General features: G+C 40.5%; 3 protein-coding genes across 5 annotated transcripts; 2 read left to right on the top strand and 1 right to left on the bottom strand.

Annotated features, from left to right (window-relative positions):
- The first annotated feature begins 652 nt into the window (after nt 1-652).
- Nucleotides 653-2,372, top strand: cryba1a (crystallin, beta A1a). Its single transcript, XM_026376862.1, has 5 exons — nt 653-691; nt 850-968; nt 1,206-1,347; nt 1,888-2,030; nt 2,225-2,372. Exons 1-5 carry the CDS (start codon nt 653-655, stop codon nt 2,370-2,372), a joined length of 591 nt encoding a protein of 196 aa, XP_026232647.1.
- Nucleotides 2,373-3,588: 1,216 nt separating this feature from the next.
- cpda (carboxypeptidase D, a) lies at nt 3,589-20,915 on the top strand. Of its 2 annotated transcripts, none has more exons than XM_026367207.1 (21): nt 3,589-4,389; nt 5,387-5,634; nt 9,584-9,726; nt 9,879-10,048; nt 10,449-10,867; nt 10,996-11,187; nt 11,445-11,612; nt 11,855-11,964; nt 12,154-12,256; nt 12,355-12,497; nt 12,602-12,771; nt 12,877-13,158; nt 13,684-13,879; nt 13,976-14,111; nt 14,571-14,717; nt 14,858-14,956; nt 15,054-15,115; nt 15,318-15,449; nt 15,656-15,841; nt 17,521-17,623; nt 17,955-20,915. In XM_026367207.1, exons 1-21 carry the CDS (start codon nt 3,740-3,742, stop codon nt 18,179-18,181), a joined length of 4,086 nt encoding a protein of 1,361 aa, XP_026222992.1. In that variant the 5' UTR covers nt 3,589-3,739; the 3' UTR covers nt 18,182-20,915. The 2 variants fall into 2 exon arrangements, with proteins under 2 accessions (XP_026222992.1, XP_026222983.1); XM_026367198.1 differs by having other exon boundaries at nt 15,051-15,115.
- Nucleotides 15,851-17,514, bottom strand: LOC113166941 (uncharacterized protein C22orf31-like). Of its 2 annotated transcripts, none has more exons than XM_026367220.1 (2): nt 16,904-17,514; nt 15,851-16,752 (listed from the first exon to the last, which is right to left on the bottom strand). In XM_026367220.1, the coding sequence occupies exons 1-2, from the start codon at nt 16,955-16,957 to the stop codon at nt 16,216-16,218; spliced, it is 591 nt and encodes a 196-aa protein (XP_026223005.1). In that variant the 5' UTR covers nt 16,958-17,514; the 3' UTR covers nt 15,851-16,215. The 2 variants fall into 2 exon arrangements, with proteins under 2 accessions (XP_026223005.1, XP_026223013.1); XM_026367228.1 differs by having other exon boundaries at nt 17,051-17,514.
- Nucleotides 20,916-20,982: the final 67 nt, after the last annotated feature.

Raw genomic sequence — 20,982 nt, 5'->3', positions numbered from 1 at the left:
TTTCTTTAGCACCAAAGTCACTGGCAAGACTATGCACATCTGTGATGATCTGTTTCCTGGACCATGCTGTGCCAGGACTTGGTCCAGCCCACTGATCAGGAACCATTTGGAACTTGTGCTTGTCTGCACTGGGCACAGTGCCCTCCATCCAGTCCCACTGCATCGAACTAAAGCCCAGCAGCTCAGGGCTAAACAATGACTGGACCAGCAATGTGCTGACTCCTTCCCTGACCCACAGGCCCTGCTGCTTTTTTAGCACCAGCATGTATAAATAGGTCCGTTTACTCTGGGGTCAGGACATCGTTTTTGTGGAGCCCCCTGAGAGAACTAAACAACTATTCTTTGGGGCCGTCAGGTAAGCCCTCCATCTCAATCCATTCAACCTGTAGCCTCTCAGAGAGCATTGCTGCTTTACATGAGTGTGTCTTTAGACATTGCATAGATTTTTCAACAAAACACAACCTGGCTGCCACTGCACATTACAATATGTAATAAATATCAGCGGGGACGCACACTAATCGATATAGGGGAAATGACAGGTTGTGTTTAAATTGTGTAATGTTTTTCTTAATCAGACCTTGGTTACTAACACAAATAGGATTCTCCCTGCTCTCTGCTCCAAAGGTAAATCAGCATTGTGATACACACTAGCATGGCTCTGAATAATCCTAACCCACTGGGACCATGGAAGGTGAGTTTGATATTTTGGCCTAGTTGATTAACATAAGAAGATTACATTGATTTAATTTCATGCCTGGCCTGATTATGTCGATGATGTGTATCTGTGCACACATCAGTGTGTGCGTGCTGCACGTGCATACTACAAGTATGCATTTGTGTCCTCTCTAGATCACAGTTTATGACCAGGAGAACTTCCAGGGGAAGCGTCTGGAGTTTACCTCAGCCTGCCAGAACATCATGGAGTGTGGCGTTGACAACATCCGCTCCCTGAAGGTGGAGTGTGGAGCGTAAGTTAACAAAGAGCTCCACCAAGGGAATTACAGAGGAAACAATATGTAACACATAAATACTTTTTAGTGGTTATATATGTGCTAAGATTCAGTATGCTTGCAGTACATTCACTGCTTAACTATACTTGGTTTCCAAAGATATTGCTATAGAAAACATCTGTACCTCAGTGTTATCAGTGAAGCTGTAATGTTGTATGCATGTATCTGTATGTATATCTGCTTGCCTGGGGACAGCTGGGCAGGATATGAGCACTCCAGCTTCTGTGGACAGCAGTTTGTGTTGGAGAGAGGAGAGTATCCTCACTGGGAGTCATGGAGTGGCAGCAACGCCTACCACATTGAGAGGATGATGTCCTTCCGCCCCATCTGCTCTGCTGTGAGTCTCAACAGCTTCTGTTTTCTTCTATGCATTTGTATCCAGAAGATATTGACAGTTAAAAAGCACAAAATCTGATGTATCAAATTGACTCACTTAGGATTAGACCCTTTTTCTTTTGTGGCAACTCTACAGATTGACTGCTGTAAGCTGCAGGCTGCACCTAAAAATAGACTGTAGTGTAGCATGATCTTCTGCACCAAGAGGATTTGTACATGACAAGTTATGATTATGGTTTAGAATTCTACAACTTTTAGCTAGATTTAACATTTAATCCCCACTTGGTACAAGTGGTGTCAGACTTCAATGAATAAAGAAAGTGAAGCAGTATCATGTCTGTTACTGAATGCATCTGTAATTGAACAATACAAAATGCTTCGCTACAAAAAAAGCTTTTCTTCTTCAGCATAGTTAGATCACTTTTCAGAATCACCGTTGCTGTCTCAGTGTCCTCTACAAAACCATTACAATACAACTGAAGCTGTTTTGAGTCTGAAACCTCTGACTACACTTGTCTTAACATGTATCCTGCATGCACAGAACCACAAGGAGTCCAAGATGGTGTTGTTTGAGAAGGAGAACTTCATGGGACGGCAGTGGGAGGTAAATGATGACTACCCCTCTCTGCAGGCCATGGGCTGGGGCAACAATGAGATTGGATCCATGCAAGTTCAGAGCGGCGCGTAAGTTTCAACATGTGCACTGATCACTGGATCACTGCTTCAAGGCTTTACAGTTTTTTTTTTTCTTAACAGTATATTTCTGTATTTACTCTATGTATAGTGTATGCAGTAACCTGTTTTTAATGAAAGCCACATATTTATCATTAATCACTGTTTTCCTCTCCTCCTCCACGCTGCCCTCTGTCCTCATCCAGCTGGGTGTGCTATCAGTTTCCAGGTTACCGTGGTTATCAGTATATCATGGAGTGTGATCGTCATGGCGGCGAGTACAAACATTACAGAGAGTGGGGCTCCCATGCTCAGTCCTTCCAGGTGCAGTCGCTGCGTCGAATCCAGCAATGAGACCTGCGGCCTCCTCTCCCAGCCTCTCACTCTTTACCTCCTCCACCTCCTCATCTTCCTCTTCCTCCCTTCACCCAGTCATTCCAGCACTATGCTCTATGATCAAGATGTTTATAGCGCTTTTGTTTTGTTCTGTTGCCAAATGAATATAAAGAAAGAATTAAGGAAAGAAAAAAGAGCCACTGAAGAGAAGCCCCTGACTGATGCCCCGCTGAGGAGACAAGAGGAGGAGGCTAAAAGGCCTCGTGGCGGCAGCAGGGTAGTGATGCCACTCGGAGTCATTGCTCATCATATTTGTAGGTAAACATGGTGCTACCAGGAAGTAACGGGCAACTTAAAATAAACAGAAATACAAGAGTCTGCTGCTAACCTATGTGCTCAGTTGTGATTTATTTTCATTTGGGAAATATTATGTTACTGTATATTTTCACTTCTCTAATTACAGTCAAGAGATGCTGTATTCACATTTAATGTTGGTTTACGTACACGTTTACCCCTTACTTATCTTGAACATAAAAATCAGCTTAATATGCGTATGCATAAATGAACATGAGCAGTATGTGCTTAGGCTTAGTTAGTAAAAAATTTCTCCCCTTCCTCCCCCTCCCCACAATTCTCCCTCATGGACACAATAAGAGCTATTGCATAAATATTACTTATACCTGCTAATAGCATAATGGAAAAGATATATTTTTATTGATATATTTTCACACCTAATGAGCAAAGCAAAAGCAAAATCGACACCCATAGTAGAAAAAGTCTAATTAATACTAGTAATAATAATAATATTATTATAATAATTGTCCAAAGACTACTGTAAAATAAGTAAATAGCTAACAATACATAGTATACAAATAAATACATAGAGTTGTTGGTTATCTATCATTTCATTTATGCTATGACTTTAGTGACTTCGTAGCATACTTCTTTTAAAAATAGGTGAAATAAAATACATTAGAAAACATTTTAGAATTTTACACGTCGGTAAAATCACTCTGCTCATTTTAAGGTTCACCTAAACTCTGAACTTACACCTCCCACACGCTGAAACGTGCACTTGTGACGGAATCTCTGCGACATATCCACATACTCATATTTCTGTGACCTAATAATCAGTTCAACTGTGACGATTCACAAAAGTCACAAATCAAAAAGTCGCGCGCCACCAAAGTCCACCTTAAAACATTACGTCACCCCGGAAGCCCCGCCCCCTGCGAGGTGAGCGGAAGTAGACGGAAACAGTCAGGCCGACTGTGACAGCGAAAATCCGTCTGCCGCTGTTAGACAAACACTGAAAAAGACCACAGTCTGGTGTTCCTACTTTTATTTCAACGTCCGGATGGTGTAGAGGTAGAGGAGCCGTCAACATGTGTCCTAGTCGGGAGCGTCTTTCGACCATGCTGAAACTACAGTTGTCACTTCTCGCCTTTCTTTTCCTCCTTGTTGTCTCCCTCGGTGACGCCAGCCTGCTCCGGACACGGCGCCTCAGCCCGTCGACGGAGGAAACGGTAGAAACTTATAACAAATACTACAGCTACGTTGAGCTGACCGAGCGTTTACAGTCCCTAGCTCGGAAATACCCTCACATTGCCAACCTGTCGAGCATAGGTCAGTCCGTGGAGGGCAGGGAGCTCTGGGCGATGCGGATCACCAGCGACCCCAGCACGGACACACCGGGGAAACCCAAATTTAAATACGTAGGGAACATGCACGGCGACGAAACCGTGTCCAGGCAGGTGCTGGTGTACCTTGTGGAGTACCTGCTCGCCAAATACGGAGAGGAGCCGCGCATTACGGAGCTGGTGAACAGCACGGACATTTACATCATGCCGAGTATGAACCCTGACGGCTTCGAGAGGTCCATAGAGGGAGACTGCAGTGGCGACAACGGGGGTCGAAACAATGCCAGAAACGTAGACCTGAACAGAAGCTTTCCAGACCAGTACGACGGGACTGCGACCAATCCTGAAAAAATACCCGAAGTCATGGCTGTGATCAGATGGATCCGCGAGAAAAAGTGAGTCTTCCTCTTGTATGAGATTTGACCCAGTAACTCTAAAGGTTTGAGCTCTGAAAGGTTCACGTGACTTCAGTAAACTGGAAAAGTACGTAAACTCCTTTTCTCTGAGTAGCCTGGTTACTTAACTGCGTGTAAATGCACCTGTGCATCTCATAGTGGAGGGTTTGAAATGTAGTAATATCACTGACATCATGAATAACATCAAATAATAAATGAAGGTGTCAGGGGTGTCTCAATAATGTGAGCAGCAGTTCATCAAACAGTCAAAAAGAAATATTAGTAGGTGAAAAGTTGGGCCTTGTATCATAGGAATGCATACTTTGTATATTTCATGTCCCCTTCTCTTTCCTTGTTTCTTGTCTGCCTCTGTGCTACCAACTATTTAATAAATGCCCAGGAAACTTAAAAAAATACTGGCAGATTAATCAACAATGAAAATAAGAGCTATGCGTGCCCATGCTCTGGAGATTGGCAAAGGTTTTAGACAATGATTAACTAAGTTCTCAGTTAGATTTCTTCTTTTTTAAGGCCTCAGGTGTGACTCAAGTCAGCAACTACTGTACTGCTGTGCTGAGACACTTAGAGCATTGTTTGTGCTTTTACACAGATATTCGCAGCCCTCACCAGCCCCAGGGCTTCTTTGTGAAAAGGAAGTTTCCTTCTCAGAAGCTTTATTTTACTTTACTCTTTGGTCTATTTAAGTGATACCTAATATGAGGATTATTTCCTTACAGAGGAGAACCGTTTTTAAGCTTACCTCAATATAATAAATGCCCGTATGTAAACTTACACTAGTGTCAAAGTTAAGGGTTCAAATCCACTATGCACAACAGTGTTAGCCTAATCTCAAATGTCAGTATGTCCCACCTTTTAGTGCCATATTCAGTCTCCAATCACCAGTAACTTATGCACTAATGTACATACTCATGAGTGTTGTTTAAAGGCAGACAGAAAAATGTGAGGCTGTTATTAAAATATGCTATTGCACCACTAGATTCGTGCTGTCAGGGAACCTGCATGGAGGCACCGTGGTCGCCAGTTATCCTTTTGATGACTCAGCCTCCCACCAGCGGCAGGGCCAATACAGCCAGTCAGCGGACGACATTCTCTTTCGCTTCTTGGCCCTGACGTATTCCCAGAACCACCCTGTGATGAAGACGGGTCAACCCAACTGCCCCGATGCCATGGACGAAACTTTTAAAGATGGCATCACTAATGGCGCACAGTGGTATGATGTGCCAGGTAAGATGATCAGTTTCTTTTGCTTTGTTCAGTGGAAGAGAACTAATAGTCGCTTTAGTTGTGTGAAGGTCTATTGTAGTATACACTCCCTGGACATGTTATTAGGTACATCTGTACAATCTAATGCAGTCCAATACAGAAGTACTGCCATGAGTTCAGAAAGGTAATAATTCTCCTATATGTTTATTATTGAGGTTATAGTAAGTGCTCGAGTCATACTGGAGTGCATAATGTTAGGAGGTGTCTCTAATATTTTGGCCGGCTCGTTTATGTAGATAATTGATGACAGTCTAATCTGCGTCCCTGCTTACCAACTCCACCTTAAAGCCACAAATGTGTTTGAAGTGTTACAGTATATGAGTTTGTGGTGTGTACTAGCTCCAACCTGTTTGTGAAGACTCGGGAACAAATGATTTAAACTTCCTTTACACTTGGAGTTGCACAGTTGAAGCTTTCGACATTTCACATTTCTGTTTTGTTCCAGGAAGCAACTTAAACCCGTTTTCCTTGCATTGGTGATTTGCACCTTCATTCTCTGGTTTAAATAGCTTGACTAAAAACACAAACAAAGTATACTGTTGCTGTGACTGAGCTGCATTGTGGAAGTTTTTTTGAATAGATCTTGATACTTTACAACAGAATTGGCTGATGCTTCTTACTCAACACTGGCCTTGATAATTACTCAGAAAAGTATCTCAGTTTCAGCTTTTTTTAGTTGTTGAAGCACTGTTGCCTGATTAGGTGTCTTCGGTCTTAGGTTGCAAAATACTTGAGCTCAGTGTGATAATACTCGCCATGTTTGTCTTCCTCAGCCTGTAATTACTGAAGATGTTAGAGCCTTGTGGTCTTATGACAGCTCACTATAGATGCATCAGGGCCCATGGGCTGTTTGATTTAATCCTCTGACTCATCTTAAATACATGTGTAACTTTGCTCCAATTTGTGTTGTTTACCCGCTTACTACAGTCCATATAGATTCCAAAACAGCTCCATTTCAGAAACCTGATCAGCATATTCATCATCACTTTTTTGTTTTGTGGTTTTCTCTCGGGGCTTAGGTGGTGTAAATGGCTGCAGCTTCAGGTTACCACATTCCGTGCCCTTTGTTGTAATACGTTTTAGATAAGGTTAAGTGTGTCTCCCAACATGTGATTTTCCATGGATTTGCATGCATTTGCATGCACAGAGTATCAGATAATAGAGTAACAGCTATTTTGCTCTAACGTCATTGCTCGCCTTATTTCTCTTCCAGCTGTGTTAGGTATTTAGTGTGTGTACATGTCATAGAATTAGCCACTTCATCTAATTACAATTAGTCTTCAAAATAGTAGGATTCTGAGTTTGTGTTGGTTTACAGTGGCAGTATGTATGACGATTGTTTAGAAATGCTGTTTAGGGGACACTTACAGGCTACATCCAAAAGGGCAGTTTCAATTTACCTGCATTAACCACAAGAGTGTTTTCTTTCAGTTGCAGCTCGTTTGAAATTGTAGATAATGTCCTTACATGTACACTACGCTGCAAGGAACTGGAGCAGTAAATTATTACCAAACAAACACTGCAAAAGTTTGCTAATATTATCTGTGTAAATCTTGGCTGTAATTGTTATCATATGTACGGTTATGAGTGACTAGAGAACAGCTATTTCAGCTGAGATAACCTTTTCTGTTCGTGTTGGTGAAGTTATGTGGAAGTTGAGGCAACTGGACTTCATTCTTGTTAGGTCAAAACATGTCACTACTCATCCAAGTATCTATTCTGTTCTTGTGGTTTCTGTGCTAAAACTAAAGCCTGTGTTCTGACCAACAATGTCCAGACTGTTATTTGAACCAGTTATTAAAACTCTCGCCAGAAGAGGTTTTCTAATCTCTAAAATGAAGATGGACACCAACGTGTGAAAAACAGTCAAATAAACAATGCTTGTATCTGTCTGACATGTCTTAGTGGACAAAATACTTAAACTGGGCTAATGGCAGATGATGGAAATGGTCTGGACATTGTGTGACATAATAATTGGACCAGGCATAGTGCCAGGACCAGGAGAGAGGAACAAGAGTTTTTTTGTGTGGCTTGAAATAATAATCCAGCATAACATGTTATCTTGATTTATAATCTTTTGACTCATTATGGTCTCTGAGGGCACCCTTTACTTGTGAACTGTATTTTGGCTCATGTAACCTACTGTGACTTCTGTGTAGTTGAAAATGTTCTGTCTGTTGTTGGCTGTATTTCTTAAGCTTTTGGACGTTCATAATGCTTTGTGGTGTTTTTTTTTTTAGACAATCCAGTGGCCAAAGTATTCCTAAGGGTTATGGGTCATTTGTTCAAAGCTGTAGGCTTAGGTTATTATAAAACAGTATGTTTTGCAAGATACACGTCTGACTGTAGACATGAAAGAGTTCAATGTCCAGAATATGATTTCACTATATGAAAATACAGCTGTACTGTACTTTCATTCTGCGTCACTCTAACCAGCTGACATTCATATGACAGTAATACTTTCTTAAATGTTTTTTTTGCTGCTGTTGTTTTTATTCATTTGTACCACTAAACTCCTAAAGCCACCTTATACTACAAGCATCTTTGTGCCCCGTAGAGAAAGTTCAGCTGCTAACACTGACTTTTGCTTCTTTGTCTAGTCAGTGGTTTGCTGGGTGTGTCACTGGAACCGGAACATAGACAGGATATTTAATGTTGGGTCTGCTGTACTCTGTCTATGTGTGTTTGTCATGCTCACTCAGCATATGGAGGATGTTTAGTTTGATTTACGTAATGGAAAACAAACAATAATACCTTAATTTTGATTCAGTTTAAAACCTGTAAAGAAACCTAGCACAAGACAACGCCTTCTTGTGACTGGACAACAGGGTTATATGTTGTTATATGTTTTTATATTTCTCATCTTGTTACAGCTTAATGGGCAGTAGTATCAATCTAGCCTTATTTGCTCATCATGAGCTAATGAACCACTGGAGGTAAAACTTTGAATGAATCACTGACATATCTCTGTGCATGATCCTTGTTTAAAATTAACTTGGAGGCATGGTCACCATTATCCTGTGTGAATTTTTATTCTACATTTAATCTGTTCTAGTGATTATAATTTATCTTCTCGTGGATCAATTAAATGCTATCAGTTTGTGTATAATTAGAAAACCTCCAGTGAGCTTCTAAATGTTCATTATGCATTCTGAAGTGGCCTTTTCCAGTTTCTAGCAGCCAGTTGCCCTGACCAACTTTTCCAAGAACTGCTGTTGTTCGACCGGAGATGACTCACAACTGTTGCGTTTGTGGTGTATATTTTGGTACACCTGCTCTATGTGCCAAGGAATCTACCACGTTACAGGATGTGGGTTTCCTCCTTAACTTTAAGAGTGAATTGTAGTTTTTGTATTTTCATCAGTTTTCAAAGTCTGCTGCTTCTCTGCTGTTGTCTGTGTTTTGTGTTTGAGACTTTTCTCTTAGACTGTTGTAAAGTGGCAAATAGCTTATTTATGGGGTCACTGTGGCCACTCACAGACAGCCTCCTGCAAAGAAGCCTTTGGCTGCCTGCTCTCGTTCCAGAGGGATGACCAGCTGAACACTGTGCCTTCCTGTGTGTTTTCTGTTTGCCTTACTGGGAGGCTTGGTTTGCTGGCAAACGGCAGATGTCATGGATTTTTGCCAGATTAAACACTATTTTTATTTTGAGGTACTGAAGAGACAAAAGACAGGCTCAAGGCTTTTCAAACAGAGCTTCTTTCACTGTTAACCAGTTGACTAGTGGAGTTGAATTTTAGTGAAGCAGGGAATGTTTCAGGCTTTATTTTGTTAAAGTTGTTTTACTGTGTTGTACACAGCAGTTTAATTTCTGAGTTTAGACTTCTTCTAGTCTTTCAAAATATAAATAATTGAATGTATTACACCATGCCCAGTATGTTTGATCTATGATTTCTGCTTTGTTATCCAGGAGGGATGCAGGACTACAACTACCTCTTTGGAAACTGTCTGGAAATCACTGTTGAGCTGAGCTGCTGCAAATATCCTTTTGCTTCTGAGCTCCATAAAGAATGGAATATGAACAGGGAATCCCTTCTTACCTATATGGAAAAGGTAGAACTTCTAAATTACAAAGTAGCGATGTGTCAACATTCATCATAATGTTTGTTTACCGAAAATGATAACTCCACAATCAAATACTACCTGATACTTTCAGAATAAAACTTTTTCAGTTACAGACGTCATCTTTCATATTTATTTCCCAGATCCATATAGGTGCTCGTGGCTATGTGAAAGACAACATCAGTGGCGCTGCCCTTACCAATGTCAGCATTGTGGTGGAAGGCATTCGCCACAACCTGACTACGGGAAAGTATGGGGAATACTATCGTCTCCTACTCCCAGGAACATACAACATCACAGCTGTGGCTCCAGGGTGAGTAATTTGAACTTCTTTTGCATAGAAAACAGAACTTACTGAACCAACTTAATTACACAAAAAATGCCAATAATATAATACTTTTAAAATCTCGTGATTACAATGACAGCCCAGAAAGTGGTGTGTTTATTGGTGCCATTTACCAAATCACACTGAACAAAACAAACTTTGTCATGTTGATCTTCCAGACAATCTTAGTATTAGTTAACCACAAGTGTTGTACATAAGAAATGCATAACATCAGTTAGGAGAGGAACTAACTATTTGTGAATGACTTCCTGGTAGACTGATTAGTTTTAATCTGGCTGCCAACACAATGCTGGCCTCAAACTTTGGTACTTCCTGTTGTTTTAAGGTGGATTTTAAGTCTTACAGCTTGCTTTTTCTCTACACACAGTTACGCACCAATGACAGTCCATGGTGTCCAGGTAATGGAGGGTAAAGCCACGGAACTTAACTTTACCTTGACACCTTTGGTCACTGATACTGCAGGTAGCATCACTGTATCTACATCCTCTACGCCATCCACATCCAGTAGCCCGATCATCACCACTACCAGCTCTCCTAACTCCACCCACGCCAGGGTGATTCCTTCTGAGGAAAACAAAAATAGCCCTTCTTTGCCTCTACCTGAGCACCACGCCATCCAGCCACAGGAATTTCGTCACCACAACTATGCAGATATGGAGCTGTTCTTACGCAAGTACAGCAGCGAGTTCCCATCTATTGCCCATCTTATCTCCATCGGTAGCTCTGTGGAAGGTCGTGAGCTCTATGTGATGGTCATCTCAGACAGTCCCATGGTTCATGAGCATGGTAAGTCTGTAGTGTAATAGAACCACAAAGATATAATTACTTATTTAATTATAACATGTACCTTCTTTGGGATGCAATTTGTGAATATGGATTTTCAATAGGCCTCTAACTCTCTGTTTCCATGCCAGGGGAGCCAGAGTTTAAGTATGTGGCCAACATGCATGGAAATGAAGTGGTAGGCCGAGAGTTGTTGCTCAATCTCATTGAGTACCTGTGCCGTAACTATGGTACTGACCCAGAGGTCACTGAGTTGGTCAACAACACCCGCATTCACATCATGCCTTCTATGAACCCCGATGGCTATGAGGTAGCCACTGAAGGTAAGAGAAAGGGGAAACAGTAATACAGCCTGCACTGAAACAAAGACTGAAACAAATAATGAACTCTGTGAAAAAGGAGTATTTTAGTATATAGGTCACACAGGTATTTGAGGTGTTGCCTTGGAGTAAAGGTGTAATATTACATGACTTGGACAGTAATTTCCCTTTAGTGTATGTAGCGGTTTAAATAAGCAGGAGCATTCTGTGTTTAGAAATACTAATGTGGATGACTTGTCCTCACTGTTTATTTTCCTCAGGTGATGTAAAGGGCTACAAAGGGCGCAACAACAGCAACAATTTTGACCTAAACCGCAACTTCCCTGACCAGTTTATCACCATCACAGAGCCCAGACAGCCAGAGACTATAGCTGTGATGAACTGGCTGAAGAGCACCCCCTTCGTCCTGTCAGCCAACCTTCATGGAGGCATGGTTTTATTTGAACTTTTAGTCCCCAAGATGGTAGTTTAATAGTGATGCTCTGTTGAACTTATTCACAATTTAAAATATAGAGCATGTTTGTAGCTTTAAAAGATTGCTGCAATTAACTTAAATAAAAATCAAACAAGGCCTGATATTAAATAAATAATAATAAAATGTCATGCACATTGAAGTTTATTTTCTGAAATTTTGATTTGTGCTTTTGTATCTTTGTATTCTGAAATTCAGGTTCCTTGGTGGTCAACTACCCTTATGATGATGACAAAGATGGGTTAAATAAGTATAGCCAGTCACCTGACGACAAGGTCTTTCAGCAGGTGTCTAGAGCCTACTCACAGGTAACTGATCACTGGTGCTGTTTAATCTGTTTCAGGCTGGGATAGTGTCTACTTGTGGTTTTATGTTGTAATTGAAAAACCAACTGTGTTGTGTGAGTGCTGATGGAACAGAGACAAGGGTTTGGAAAGTTGAGCACAACAGCACTCATTATTGAATTCTCATTTGTGTGTGTTTTTGTGTGTGTGCAGGAGAATCCTCTGATGCACAATGGACGCCCTTGTGAAGACCTGTACCCTTCAGAAAACTTTAAGGATGGCATCACAAATGGTGCCAGCTGGTACAATGTTCCTGGTATGACTATGTCTTTCTTTGTAAGCACATTCACTTACAGTATTTCAAAACACAGAGACTGCACCATCTACAGATTCATGGAGTTTTCTTCTCTTCAGGTGGCATGCAGGACTGGAACTACTTAAACACCAACTGTTTTGAGGTGACCATTGAATTGGGTTGTGTGAAATACCCTCTGGCCAAAGACCTGCCTGATTACTGGGAACATAATCGAAGAGCCTTGCTTCAGTTTTTACACCAGGTGACAAGCACAAATCTCATCTCTTAAATCAAATCCCAAGTGTTCTCCCCATTTTCACTCAGGTTTGCATGTGCTCATGCGTATGTGGTTTTATGTCACTTCAGGTCCACACTGGAGTAAAGGGCACAGTCTCTGACAGCAGTGATGGTACAGGAATCCCCAATGCCACCATTAGTGTGGCAGAGATAGATCACAACATAACTACAGCTCATACTGGAGACTACTGGAGACTGTTGACCCCTGGCATTTACTATATCACAGCCTCCGCCCATGGGTACAATTTGAATATCATAAAAAAAGAACTAGAGAACAAATAAAATACAGTCACAGACGAAATTCCTTTTCTGATTTCCATTTCTTTCTTTTTGGTCTTTTTTAGGTATGCTCCTGTGGCAACCTACGCCCCAGTCTCAGAGGACAAAGTAGTGGTGGTGGACTTCAGGCTGGAACGTTTACACTCGGACACAAACGGCCAGGCTCCACCACTATCTGAGAAGGAGCTACGGGACTTAATCAAGGACTTGTCTCTGGGCCAGGGTTTGGATGAGTTGGTCAAGAGCTCAGCCACAGAGAACAACTTTCGCTACCGACCCTACAAAGAACTGTCTGAGTTTTTGAGAGGCCTCACACTTAACTTTCCCAATATTACATTATTACACAGGTAGGCAGGCTTTTTTTGTCACCTGAAGAAGATACACCATAGCTAGTTTCACATATGAACTCTGGACAGTTTCTGATGAATCAAGCTCTCCATGTCAGATCTGTCTGACATGGAGCATGGATGAAGCACAATATGACACAAAAACTGTGTGTGCAGACATCATGGTGTTTTATATATTTCCCATACTTGCTTTGAATTTTCCGCATAGTTATCTTGCATTGCCTCATACATCAACTGGAAATTACTAGGAAACACGTAGAGTAATGTTCTTTAAATGTTTGGGCCGACTGACTCAGGTATTTGATTTTTTACTTAGAGCTCCATCATGTAATGTATAGAGAAGTTAATTGTTCACATCTGTGTCAGACAATGGTTCAACAAACTCACACCAACACACCACTACTGCTCGTTATTTATCCAGATTGTTTTCTGTATTTCATAACTTCAGTTACTCTTTTTGCTGCTTTGTTTTAAACATTTGTACAAAACTGACCTGTCTCCTGGTTTGTTCTCTTCTGTTCCCAGTTTGGGCCAAAGTGCAGAGTATCGAACCATCTTGGCTCTGGAAATCTCCAACAAACCTAGGGAATCTGAACCATCCAAACCAAAGATCCGCTTTGTAGCAGGGATTCATGGGAATGCCCCAGTGGGCACAGAACTGCTGCTGGAATTTGCTGCCCTCTTGTGTATCAACTATGGCAAAAACCCGGCCATTACTAGAGTGAGTTTTAGAGCCATTCAGAAAAGTATATTGGATGTATAGTGAATGTTAATCTGCACTGGTAAATTGTTCTGCATCTCACTTTGCCTTTCCTAGCTGATCAATGAGACCCGGATTTTCATCATACCCTCTATTAACCCAGACGGACGAGAACGGGCTGTTGAGAAGCAGTGCAATTCCACCAAAGGCTTTGCTAATATTAATGGCATAGATCTGGACACAGATTTCTTTGGTATGTTGTGTGTATAAGTGTGTGTAACTGAGAGACAGGGTCATAAAAAGGTTCTACTTACTACTTCGCTACATCTACAGTTGGTAAAGGTTTGTTGTAAATGTAACAAATGGCCTTACACTGCAGGCTGTGTTGCAGCTCACCTCTGTAGTGAGGTCCATAATACTAGAAACCAGTCATCCCCAGTTCATAGTTGGTTAAAGGAATTCAAGTAAATTTCTTCTGTGATCTGGTGTCATTATGTGCTCTGTGTGAGCATACAAAACATACAGCTTATATTACCCAATTCCAAAATAGTGATACTGTGTAAAATCTACATAAAAACATAATATGAGGATCACAAAGAGCACAGAAAACATATCAGATGTTTAAATGGAGAATATTTACCATTTTAAGAAAGATAATGAGGTAACTGAGATTGATGACGTCTCAAAAAGTTGTGTTTTTCTCCTCTTTCAGGTAATTCATCACAGCGTATGGTGAAAGCCCAACCAGAGACCAGGGCAATGATGGACTTGATTTTAGACAAAGGCTACACACTGTCTGTAGCTCTTGATGGAGGCTTCCTTGTTGTTACCTACCCTTATGACAAGCCTGTGCAGTCTGGTAACACACTTTGTGTAGTTTACAATGCACCCACTCATTAATCAGTCAATTTCATGCAGGACAAATGATCAATGATTTAAACACTGTGCTGCTTACTTTCTCTAGATTTGTTTTTTCAATCATGTATTTTATCTTTAAAGTTGAAAATGAAGGCACGTTGAAGTACTTGGCAGGTGTTTACGCCAGCAACCACCCCAAGATGCACCTTGGGGTTACTGGGTGTTCAAATAATGGACAGAGTATGTAATTTAAATACCTTAAAAAACCTTTTGTTCCATATCACCCATAAAAAGGTTACAGTGTATGAGAGCTAATGGAACATTTGTTTTTCAGCAGGCAACATCCCCGATGGAGTTATGAGGGCAGCAGAGAGAAAGAGTCATATGGGAAGCATGAAGGTTTGTTGACATCATTGCTGCCACTAAACAGTGTTTGAATTTGATGGAAATATGGTCTCAAATAAGACGGCTCACTTTCTGTTTGGAGCTAAATAGTTTTGAGATTCTAAATATTCATTTTAAATTTAAGAGATACGCCACAAATCAAATGAGAACTAAATCAAAGCTAGAAACTGACTTCTGCCTCTGTTCTGCCTCTCAGGATTTCAGTATGGACTTTGGCCACTGTCCAGAAATCACAGTATATACTGGCTGCTGTTTGTTTCCTCCTGCTGATCAGTTGGCCACAATTTGGGCTGAGAACAAGAAGGCTCTCCTAAGCATGTTGGTGGAGGTAAAACTGTTTTACAGTATAACATGGGATATTTTATTTTGACTTGTTTAATACGCTGCTGAATATATATTTTTTAACAGTTGCACAATGTATCTAAGATTTGAACCAAATATACGATTTTTAGATATTTCCAGAAAGTAATGAAGTAGAAACATTAGTTACCGGTCTACACAACAAATTTTTACCTCCATTTCTGCCCCATTCAGGTCCATAAAGGGGTGCGAGGAGTGGTGACAGACAAGAGTGGGAAACCTGTTGTTGGGGCAATCATTGTGCTAAACGGGGGAGTGAGAGTCTTTACACAAGAGGGTGGCTTCTTCCATGCACTGCTGGCTCCTGGCATCCATAACATTGAAGCTGTTGCTGATGGCTACCAAGAGCAACGCCAAGAGGTACGGTTATATGCGCGCACCATAAAAAGTATTTTGTAGGATAGACCAGAGAATGTCATGGTTACGGTGTCTGATTTATGTTTTTGAGTAAGATTCTTTGAATTGTATACATATGACACCGTCACATTTCAAGTATTGTTTTTTATGATAAGGTCTTGCTAAACAGGTGGCTGACTTATACACATTACACACATTACATTACACTACATTCATTTAGTGACTGATGAGCTTTCAAACAAATCATGTGATACACTGAGCAATTATTCAGTTTATACAGATATGACATATAAATTTGGCTGCATGTCAAGGTAAACGAAAATAGTATAAATAACATAAATAAAATACCGGCACTCATGACACAGAACATCTGGACATTACTGTGGTTCTCCTTTACTGTCTATGTCTATGAACGGCGTAGGACGGAGCACACAAAATCTCTCCACCACATCCACTTTTCCACTTGGCTGCTCTGAAATCTGAAGCGTTGGGTAGGCCAGCTCTCTGAACAGATGTTCCTTAATGTTACGCCCCAGCTCCAGACTGTAGGCTGTGGGTTTCCCATAAAGGCTAAAGAGCAGAGGATCCACCACTGAATGATAAGTCAGCTGGTACTCCTGCACTGTGAAGCCGTGGATTAGAGGTCCTGTCTCACCAGCTGACATGCTGCTGGCGGTCCTCCCTTCAGTAGACTTTGTTCTGTCACTGAGAGGCACTTTGAGATCTGGAAGAACTGCAGCGTTTTTTATATGTCTGTCATCCAGGGGTTTCTGAGGGTCTTCTACACTTTGCTCATTATTAAAGTCCAGATCATGTCTTGGGCCCAGCATGTTTTTTCTCTCCTTAATAGTCTCCCCATATTTCTTGGGACATCGAATACTCTGCCTTAGGCCATAGGAACGCATCTCATACTCCTAGAAATAAAAAGGGATGTTACTTGACATTGCTTTTAATATATCTGGATGCCACTGTAAGATCACTGTTGCATTCTCTCAGAAAAGAACTAATAAACCATATTTTGTTATAAAAAAACAATCAATATTCAGGACCAAGAGATGTATTTACTCTTTCAGTTGAGTCCAGATCACAAGTTTTGGTTTCCCAAGCTAATTTACACATTTTATAATCACACTCTAAAACTAGACACTAGACTTGCTACGGAGAAAAATCTAACGTGTTACTGGAGTGAATTCTGAGATTCTCTTAATTTACCTCTCAGAAGGTTGCTGGGTAATTTTGGATTGTTTATGAGCCTCAAATCCTATTTTAGACATACAACCTGCTCCAGATTATGTTAAGCAGTCACACCTGCAGATGAGACCTGCTAATGAGGTAGTTTACAACCTCACCTTTGTAGGGAGCTTGAGTAGATCAATGTATGCCTTTCACCTCCATTTGATCAAACATGACATGATGTGGCAGAGCTTTATTGCTTCCTATTTGTGTAGCACTTTTATTGTGACCTAAATTAACAATGAAGTGATACTATAAAAAAAAAAAAAAAAACAATAATGCAAATGTCAGCAAATGTTAATGTGCAGTTCTTCCTGAAGTAGCCACAGTTTTCAGATGGCTGTTAATTTGACTGTGGCAGTTTGCAGTTTACATCTAGAGGCTAGTACACAAAAAACCTGACATTGTTGTTTCATTGATTAATGGATACACTTTTATTGTACCACCAGGTGGTGGTGTCTAACTATGAAGCTGCTACGTCCATCGCCATTGTGTTAGACATGGACAACAACATATTTGGCCTGCCCAGAGAGTTTGTGGTAGCCAGTGCAGGTAAGCATGTCATTGTCTTCTGTAGCTTTTTCAGGTCATGAAAGTCTAAGGATCAATCAATTTTATTAGATGTTTTTGGTCGCATCTGCTTTGTTAGTTTTATAATTTTTTCACCCAGGAAGTTGCATTAAGACATTTTCTTCTGCAACTGGATCTTTGTCACCTGAGGAATAAAATGTCTTTAGCGTGATTGAGTAAATCAAGAAAACTAAACTAAATTGAGTTTCTCAATAGTCTCTGTCTTTTATTTTCTTTAATGTTCTCTTGTTAAGAAACTGTGTATGTGTATATATGCAGACATGCTGACTTGTGTTTCTCCTCCTCCACACAGCTGCATCTATGACGGCATTGGTGGTGACAGCGTGCATCATCTGGTGTGTGTGCGCAGCCAAGTCTAATCATCAAAAGGATGGCTTCCACCGTTTGCGACAGCACAGAGATGAGTATGACGATGAGATCCGGCTCGCTTCTATGGGCTCCAAGAAGTCGCTGCTTGCCCACGAGTTTCAGGATGAGAGTGAAAGTGATGAGGAGACACTGTATGCCAACAAAATCTGAGAGCTGTTGCAACACTTTGGCTGTTGGCTCAGTAATTCATTGTGAACTCCCCCCTAAATTAAACCCCTGGCCAACATGGAACAGGTGGATCTTTGGGCAGCATCTCTGTCTATCTTCATGCCTGAGACCAAGAGTGATGAAGACACTGTTCTGATATACCAACAAGTCATGAACACTCACTACTGGTCAAACGGTTACTAGTACTACTAAATTAATACTTAATGAACAATCTGCTGGTGTATGGCCTGAAGGGTCTGCTTTTTTCTGCTGCGTCTTTGCTCGACTGATTCAACAAGTGGACAGACGGAGAAGGCAACGTACAGAAAGGGAAATGAAAGGGGTTCAGCCCTGTGCGACTCTTATCCGTCCTTATAGCAGCTTTTTGAGTCGGACAACTTTTTTGTTTTTGTTTCCCCAACCACTGCCTGGCTGAGGGGTCAGGCTGAAAAGTCCAAACAAACTCTTGCTTAGCGGATGTGAAATGAACTCTGGATGAAAGTGCTAAAATTCATACAGTCTGCCCACTGATGTCATGACTATTCATTTATATTGATTCTGCTTTGAGTTAGGAATTTAGAATTTCAGTAACTTTTATCCAAGCATTGCCACATTGAAACGCCTGAGCCTGTAGAAGATTCTGTGAAGTGGGAGACAGTGCCTTGGCTTCCATAAGGTCTACCGTCTAGTTGGGCTATAGTATAGGACAGGAAGCAGCCACATAGTAAGTGCATAATACTTAGTCTATGTTGGAATTTGATCCATGCTATACTCAGGTGGTAGGAACAAAAAGACGTGATTATTAACGGACAGCTAAATTCCATTTTTGCACTGTTTTTGCAAAGGTGACAGGTCTGGCTTGCTAGTAGTAGTTTTGTAATTTTGCGTTGAGTTGTTGATGTGGAGCAAGCTTCTCAAAAGCTTTAAAGCATCAGGGAGAATCTATTACCAAGTCTGAGCAAAACGCTTCCCAGTTAGCGAAGTAGGTCACTTGCTGTGAAATGAAAACAAGCGTCATCCCATAGCACTGGCCGGGGGGGGGGGGACATTCAAATAGGTCATTTTTGAAAAGAGGAATGTATTTTTGTTCTTTTTTTTTGTTTTAACTATAGGTTTGTTTTAGAATAATTAGATACTATCTATATATGAAAAGCTACTGCCAGTTTACAGGAATGTCGTAATGAGTCTGTGCCCTGCTTTTGATCGAGTGCATTTTCACCATGTCTGTTATCTCTTATGATAAGGAATATCTGAATGTCATCTGAATAACTCCGTATGTATCTCTGCTAAAAAATACATTGCATTCAAAACTAATTCCTGGTTTTGTCCGTCCATTAGTGATCAGTGTTTGCGAAACAACAAAGTTTTTCTAAACCTATTGTAACAAAGACATAATCTAATCAGCTGAAATGTCTTTGAAATCTCAGACTTGGTGTATTTCGGTATTAATATGCACTTTGTAATCCTGATTGTCCTTCAGACAGTTGTTCTTCTGACACACTGTCTTAGTGGTTTAAAAGATAAAACAACATAATCTGGTTTGAAATAATAATTTAGTACAATGTAATTTCTCAGTGGGGCTGGTTGATATAGACTTAAAACTATATCACAAATAACAGTATCAACTGTTGTCAATGGTATCTTTTTGCCCCTGAATCAAATTAGCATACACAGTTTAAAGCCAAGCAAATACAATCTGTGTTGCCCGGCCTATGCATCATCAATTACCAAAAAACAAATCCAGTAACTAAAAACATGAAAATACACTTTTCTTCACAGCAATATCTATGATCCATATTTTATCATTCACCTAAATCCCTCCTTGTCAACAGCTTTCATTGGCACCACTTACCAGTCTTGTCTAGTTTCACCATTCTTGTTCCGTTTATAGTCTCATGTGAAATGCCCACATTATTGCACAAATGCAGTCCTGTCCTCACAAGTCCTTGTACATTGCAATATTGACCATATGTCAAAATTCCTGACAGGTAGAAGAATTATGGTACATCGTGGGCAGTACAAGGTGGTGCAGCCCTAGTTCTTAATTCTTTTACATGTTAAAGGAACTCATTAGATATTTGACAACAATTTTTGAGTGGGGTATATGGACATATCAAAGAAGCAGGTATGTGTGCAGGCATTCAAGTAACTGAAAAGTAAGAAGAAGAAAATGCAAGACTGTGTTAGCAATCTTCTGTTAAGGTTAATCAGTTGAACGTTTAAGAACCAAAAGTTATGTTAGATCAGAAATCCATGTGAAACTAGTTCTAACTGAATAAAAAATATAGAACTGGATCATCAAAATCAGGTTGCCTTAAATTGGCAATGCTGTGCATGTTTTTTGTTACAATAATTTATTAGAATATGTACATCAATTTTTTTGAAGACCTGATTTCATGTTGCTTCTTTTCTTTCAACAAATACAACTGTCATCTGTTCATTTAAACTTTTCTGTGTAGAGAGATGGTTTTGTATATAATTATTTTTCTCATATTTACCATCGGAATGAGTGTGTATAAAATTTGAAGCATATGTTAGGGTTGTGCAGTGCTGGTGTGAAGTTTTATATAAACTGGAATCAACTGTAAATATTGTTTGCCAATTGAGAACAGGGAAATAAGTGCAATTCGTGTTAACCATGAATATACAATAGTGCATTTCATACGCTCTCTGTGTGATCATGACACGCTAACATGCACAAAAACTCAAACGATGAAATAAAACCTCTCACAACGTCTGTCTTGCTTTGTGTTGCATTCTATGATAAAGCGTTTGTTTTGCCTCACTTCCAGGCAGACTGTCTA

Source organism: Anabas testudineus, chromosome 13, assembly GCF_900324465.2.
Source record: "Anabas testudineus chromosome 13, fAnaTes1.2, whole genome shotgun sequence".
NCBI lineage: Eukaryota > Metazoa > Chordata > Actinopteri > Anabantiformes > Anabantidae > Anabas > Anabas testudineus.
This window is presented reverse-complemented; position numbering and strand designations above follow the sequence as displayed.